The 7,126-nt window shown below is 43.2% G+C and overlaps 1 protein-coding gene across 1 annotated transcript; it reads left to right on the forward strand.

Annotated features, from left to right (window-relative positions):
• Positions 1-728: 728 nt before the first annotated feature.
• Positions 729-1,130, forward strand: LOC148034316 (pentatricopeptide repeat-containing protein At3g29230-like). Its single transcript, XM_087680471.1, has one exon. It carries the CDS (start codon positions 729-731, stop codon positions 1,128-1,130), a length of 402 nt encoding a protein of 133 aa, XP_087536597.1.
• Positions 1,131-7,126: the final 5,996 nt, after the last annotated feature.

The raw sequence follows: 7,126 nt of genomic DNA on the forward strand, positions 1-7,126 counted from the left end.
TTGGGCAAAGAAGATTTCATAATATTATTATAAATATGGCATGAGGGGAGCTACCGACTTCATATCGGGGGGAGATTGAACCCAATCTTGAGTCGTTTCATCTTACTTTACCTTCTCCTTTTGTCTATTTTCACTTTCTCATGAGTTGTGTGCAATTTTATGAGTAAAAGAGAGAAGGAGGGAGCTTCTTCCATTCGCTACGCGCAAACCACGCTGTCATACTGCTGCGCATTCGAGGTGTGGAATCCACCAAAAAGTTGTGTGTGTGACATTTGTTATTTTGTACATACTTAGTCGTTGTGTTTGCGTTTTTGTTCTGCGTGGGCAGTATAGTGGAGAGGGGTATGGAGCAAGAGGAACTTATCTGTAATGCTCTAGTTGGCATGTATGCCAAGTGTGGGAGCGTTGAAGATGCTTATTCAGTGTTTGTTGCCTTGTCAAAGCAAGATTTGGTCTCTGGAGTTCCATGATTGCTGGTTTATTTTCAATTGTCAGTACAAATTGGCAATGCAACTTTTTGAAGACATGCAAAAAGGAGGTCTTAAGCCCAACAGAGTAATATTTTTGTGTCTTATTTCTGCGTGCACTGATATGGGTTTATTTGGAGAAGCCGAAGCACTCACATAAATTCCATGTACAGGGACCATGGAATCACTCCAGATGTTGAGCATTTGAATTGTCTGGTCAACCTTCTTAGTCGCTCAGGATGATTGAAAGAGGCAGAAAGTATGTTGCAACGTATGCCATTTCAGTCAAATGTGGTTGGTTGGACATCTTTGCTCGCTAGCTGCAGATCTTATGGAGAGGTGGAACTTGGAAGACACTGTTTTGATCAAATAATTAAAGCAGATTGCAGAGATGCCTCAGCATATATGCTTATGGCAAATATTTATGCTGATGCTGAGATGTGGGAGGATGAAAAGATTATCACTAATATGAAAGAAAGTGCACAGGCGTGGAGGAAACCAGGAAAGGCGATCATACAGGCAGACAATGAGTTGCTGCAGTTCAATGTCCTAAATATTGAGCACTCAAATTCTTGCTTTATTTACAAAAAGCTTCAGGCTGTAAATTTCCATGTAAGGACAGGCAGCGAGCTCGGATGGGATCCGTCGAGCTCTTCTTTGTGAACTTCTCCCTCGACTAATGATCAATGGCCCAATTCCTATCTAGATTGACGCTAAATTAGGAGCCACAAATCTTTTGTAGAACTCTAGAGCTGCTTGCAAAAATATAGAAAAATCGATGTCAGTTGTGCTACAGAATTGTAATGCTATCCTACCTGAGTTTTGACATGTTAGGAATGCTTACAAACCTTATAAGTTGAAGTTACATTCAACTAGAGAATGAGAAGCACTTGGAAGAAGAGCAGAATATTCGTAAAAAGGAGATTGAGAGTTTGTGGGAGCTTTTGCTCAACCGCCAAGACCCATGGACTGCTTATTGTGTCAAGCGTTCCAAGTGAGCTCTAATGGCTATCTCTCACCTAGCCGACGCGCCGTCAATCCTACGAGTGTAGCAAGCTTACCTTAGTGCCGATATGAGTTGCCTCCTCTCTTCCACACACCGGTAGCTCCACGATCCTAGATGCTAGCTCAAGCATCCTCAAACCTCCTCCACCTCTAAGCTCCATCCTCCATAGCTGTGCGCGCAAGTAGAGAGAAGGGAAGAGAAGAAGAGAAAAGGAGATGGTGAAAAGCTTCAGCCTCTTGATCCCTCACTCTCACACACACTCACTCCTTCACACTCTCATACTCCCTCTCTCAAGAGCATACACAAGCAAGAAGGTGAGAATGAGAGAAGAAGAAGAAGACTCTTTTTGCCACACACCAAAGAATGATCTCTAAGTCACTTTTTGAACTTTATATATACAAACCCTAAAATCCCATGGGCACCCATCCCTTTTTTACATGACTGGCCATTGTGGCAAGGTCCTTTTTCCGTTTTCCTATTTTAGCCTTGTGGCTCTAGCCTACACCCATCTAATATTTTACAATTGGCACAGGAGGGAGCCTGGTGCTCTTTTACAAGAATTTTTCGAGTTTTTTGAGGCGCCTTTTCTTTTAAGGTTTCGCTTTTTTCCCCGGTTCATTTTTAGAGGCCGTCTACGTGTCTTTGCTCTTTTTCCATCTTCCTTTTGCTTTTTCCTCCATTTTTTGCCACCTTGACTTGGGTTTAACATTACCCCCTCCTAGATGGGTGCCAGTTCCATGGCACTTTGGCGTGGGTGTAAGGGTAAGGGCCACATGTAGACTTAGGTGCTTGTTGAAGCTGAAGAATGATGTTCGTCGGAGCAGCTCACCAGATTGCATGGGTGGACGAGGGCCTCCGAAGTTGGTGGTTGGGTGTTTTTGGTATACCTGAAGAAGAAGGTGCAATGCTCTACCTAAGGGGAGTGTTCTCCTCAGCGTGTTGGTGCAATGTGCTCGTGCTAGTGGAATGGGGAAGTGGGTCTAACCGCAGGCGAGCTCGGGTGATGTCCCACACTTGAGGACCCCATTTGTGCCAAGGGGGTGTGGTGCCAGTGGCTTAGGGTGACAGGTCTAACCATAGGTGAGTGTTACCTCCCTCCGTGAGTCCTGCCATTGATGTGCCCTAAGCGTGACGTGGGGGATCAGAAAAGGGCTAGGGGATTAGGGGCGGAGCCAGCCGACCAAGGTCACTGGACATGCCTAACTTAAGGACCCCTAGGTGCAGTGATCATGCGTTTTTTTTTTTGGATACATTTCGGGATAGTATTACATGAGGAGCAGGACAGCCAAGTCTAATTCTCGTCCTTGGAATGAGGGGGGGAAGGCGGGCGGATGGATTTGCGTAAAAATTGGTGGCTCTGCATGTACCCTTTCAGGTTCATGTGGATGTGGAGAGAGGTGGTGGATAGGAAGGGGTGATTGCACCTAGTGAATTGGTTTTTGCTCATATCCTCTAGGAGAGCTAGGAAAAATGAAGGTAGTAGGCTAGCCCTCATCATTAAGCAGGTCATAGCATAGATGTCAATAGCATTAGGATCAAAAAAGAGGGGAGGCAAGCCATTTTCTTGCGGTGCCGGATCTTGCTTAAGTAGGAGTTTAAGGAGCCTAAGGTAATTACAGGTGGTTATGAGTGCGGTGTCAAGATTGTGGGAGAGAAGGAAGGAGTCTCACTTGTAGCATTCTTGCTTGCACAATGGGGGAATACACACAAAGGTGGAGGCTGAAAACAATTTTCCTCTTCTTAGTTGTGTAAGCCAAAAAAAGAACTCTAGTACATAGAAATAGAAGAACCCTATATATGGGTCTCAAACCAAACTCAACTAACTAAGGTGGCATACTAACTGAGCCACGAACTAGAGTAGATAAGGATAGTTGTCATCTAGCTATTATTCATGGGCGGTGTACCAACCGCATCTACAACTAACAAGTCGGTGACATAAATACACAACGGTCACCCTGCCATATCACGAGTGGAGCTCAATATCTCAACACTCCCCCTCGAGCTCAATCCCAATTCCTGCACACTAAGTAGGTCTTTGAACTTGCGCAGCTTCTCTGCGCCCAATGCCTTCGTGAATATGTCAGCTACCTGATCCTCTATGCTGACATAAACTAGATCAATAAGACCTAGTAAAATCCTCTCCCGCACATAGTGATAATGCACCTCAATGTGCTTTGTTCTAGCATGATAGACTGGGTTATTTGCCAAGTGTATACTGCTCATGTTGTCACAATAAATGATAACTAGCCCATCTGTAAGCTGATGCATATCATAAAGTAGCTTATACAACCAAGCTACCTCACATGCAGCCATTGCTGCACCCCTGTACTCAGCCTCTGTGCTCGACAAGGCAACTGTAGGTTGTTTCTTGCTGCTCCAAGTGACTGCAGCACTCCCAAAAGAGAACACATATCCACTAGTAGATCGTCTATCAGAAATACTACCAGCCCAATCAGCATCAGTGTATCCATGCAACTGTATCTGAACCCCAGTCTCATAAAGTAGTCCATACTGCAATGTGGACTTCACATACCTGAGTATGCGTCTAGCCGCATCCAAATGTGATTTCCTTGGAGCCTGCATAAACTGACTTACCAATCCAATAGCATAGCTCAAATCTGGCCTGGTAATAGTCATATAAATCAAACTTCCTACTATGCGTCTGTACATAGTAGGGTCTTCTAGAAGCTCATCTGCATCTACGCTCAGCTTCACATTCTGCTCCAAAGGAACTGAAATAGGCTTACAGCTTGTCATCCCATATTTGGACAGCATGTCCAATCCATACTGCCTCTGCAAGAGCCATATTCCATTTGGTGATCTAATCACCTCAATGCCCAAGAAATAACGCAGCTCTCCCAAATCCTTCATCTCAAACTTCTGCTTCAATAGCATTTTCACATGAAGGATATCTTCATCACTGTCACCTCAGATAATCAAATCATCAACATAAATGACAAGCAGCATAATACATTTCTCTGTTTTTCTCACATAAAGTGAGAAATCTGCCTTGGAAATCTGAAAGCCAATAGTGACAAGATACTGTCCTATCTTGTCAGACCATGCTCTAGGTGCTTGCTTCAAGCCATACAAGGCTTTCTTCAACCTGCAAACAAACTCAGGATGAACAGCATGCACATAACCTGGTGGTTGCTCCATATAGACCTCTTCTTGCAAATCACCATGCAAGAAGGCATTCTTTACATCTATCTGATGTAAAGACCATTCCTTTGATGTAGCCATAGCAATGACTGCTGTTACGGTTGCCATCCTTGCAACCGGACTGAATGTTTCTTCATAATCAATGCCATATGTTTGTGCATACCCCTTGACTACTAATCTTGCCTTGTATCTGTTTATAGAACCATCTGCATTGTGCTTCACCTTATAAACCCACTTACAGCCAATTGCATTCTTACCTTTAGGCAAAGGTACCAACTCCCATGTAGCATTTACTTCCAAGGCATCCATTTCTTCATCCATGGCTTTTTTCCATTTTTCTTTTTCCATGGCTTGCTCAAAAGAAGTGGTTTCTGGTTCCTGTATCACTTTGACCATATATGCATAGTGGATGGCTGTAAATCCATCATATTTCAACCTATCCACAGGATACCTAGCTCTGGTAGACCTACACAAAGTAGGCTCACTTCCAGGTGCTCTCAAAACATCCTTGGTCTTCCTTACTCCAGGTGTAACAATAGAGGGGATACCCAACTCATCATCAATGCTCTGTTCTGAGCCACTGGATTCACCATCCACATAAGAGTGACCTGCATTCACATCAAACATGGGTTGATCTACCTTCTCTTTTCCTTTTCGTGATACCTGCATACCACTATCTGCATTGCTTTGAGAAGATTCTCCTGATCTCAATCTGCCTGTCCATTGCGAAGAATGTGAACCACTGCTAGAGGACACTCCAGGTCCACTTATATCTTATGCTGCTGTGAATTCTGTGCCGCATTACAATTTTGTGCATCTACATTATTAATCACATTTACTGGTTTATACCCGCTACTCATCTCATTAAAAAAAACATCTCTGCTCACTGTAAACTTACAAGTAGAAGGGTTATAGCATCTATACCCTTTCTGCTACAAAGAGTAGCCAATAAAGATGCACTTCTCAGCTTTTGGATCCAACTTGGATCTCAACTCATCTGGCACATGAACATAGGCAATGCAGCCAAAAATCTTGAAATGAGAAATATCTGGTTTCCTACCAGTATACCTCTCCTCTGGAGTCATCCCATGTATTGCTGCAGTGGGAGTCCTGTTCATTATGTAGACTGCTGTAGCAACTGCCTCAGCCCAATAGAAATCTGGCAGGTCTTTCTCATTGAGCATGGCACGAGATACCTCTCCAATATGCCTATTTTTCATTTCTGCAATTCCATTTTGTTGTGGCGTATGACTGCATGAATATTGCTGCTTTATGCCATGCTCCTACACGAACCTTGCAAACTCATTTGAGAGGTACTCTCCCCCTCCATCTGACCTTAGGCATTTTATTTGCAGGCCTGTTTCTTTTTCAACCATAGCTTTAAGAGTTTTGAAATGCCCAAAAACTTCACTTTTCTTTTTCATAAAATACACCCAAACTTTTCTGCTATAGTCATCAATAAAAGTGACAAAATAATGACAGCCTCCAAGAGATGCAGCTTTAGTAGTCCACACATCAGAGTGGATTAATTCCAATGGCTTCTTACTCTCTTGAACATGTCTAGGAAATGGTTTCCTTGCCTGTTTTCCAAACTGACAGGCTTCACATACCTTATGCATTTCTGCAACCTTGAATTTAGGTAATCCTGCAACAATATTTTGGGCCTGCATTGATTTAAGTCCCTGTACATTAACATGACCAATGCATTTATGCCAGATATCAATATCTCCAACTATACCGGTCCCATGTGCAAACATTAGTGCACTCAATTCAGGCATGTCTGCATCCAATGTAAACATTCTACCCTTCTTCTTTCCTTTTGCTATCAAGCGACCTTTATTTTTCATATCCTCAACAAAGCATCCATGAGGATTAAATCTGACCTGCAAGCCCTGCTCAACCATTTGACCAACAGAAACCAGATTCTTGGTGATATTTGGGACATGAAATACATCTGACAGGTATTTCTTTTTCCCATCCTGCATAGACAAAGAAAATTTTCCAATCTGCACAATAGGATATGCAGTATCATCATCAATCTCCACAAATCCTGGTTTTTTCATTTTTCTTGCATCCTCCATCCATTCTGCATGACCTGTCATGTGGTTTGATGCACCTGAGTCAACATACCATACATCGTTGCTTTCTTCTGCACTTGTCACAGAATTGTTCATGTGCTGCACCATAAACAAATGCTCATTTCTATCATCACCCTGTCTACTAGAAGATGCATAATTCTCTTGTTGCAATTTTCCATTCATGATGTCATTCTGCTTTTTATAGCAGTCTTTAGCCATATGACCCATTTTACCACAGTAGTAGCATTCAACATTGCTGTTTGCATTTTGCCCTCTTTGCCATCCACCACGACCTCTTTGGCTCCCCCTGCCTCTAGAGTTACCACATCCTCCTCCATAGGACTGGTTTTCTTGAGTCTGCTGCATATTCTGATTTCTACCACGCCTCCAGATCGGCCTCCCCTACCTCTGCC

Source organism: Lygodium microphyllum, chromosome 6, assembly GCF_053477565.2.
Source record: "Lygodium microphyllum isolate KBCC chromosome 6, Lygodium_microphyllum_v1.1.10, whole genome shotgun sequence".
NCBI classification, from domain to species: Eukaryota; Viridiplantae; Streptophyta; class Polypodiopsida; order Schizaeales; family Lygodiaceae; genus Lygodium; species Lygodium microphyllum.

Coding starts and splice junctions, on each gene's coding strand:
- LOC148034316 (XM_087680471.1), top strand. CDS start 729: ATGTTGCAACGTATGCCATTTCAGTCAAATGTGGTTGGTTGGACATCT.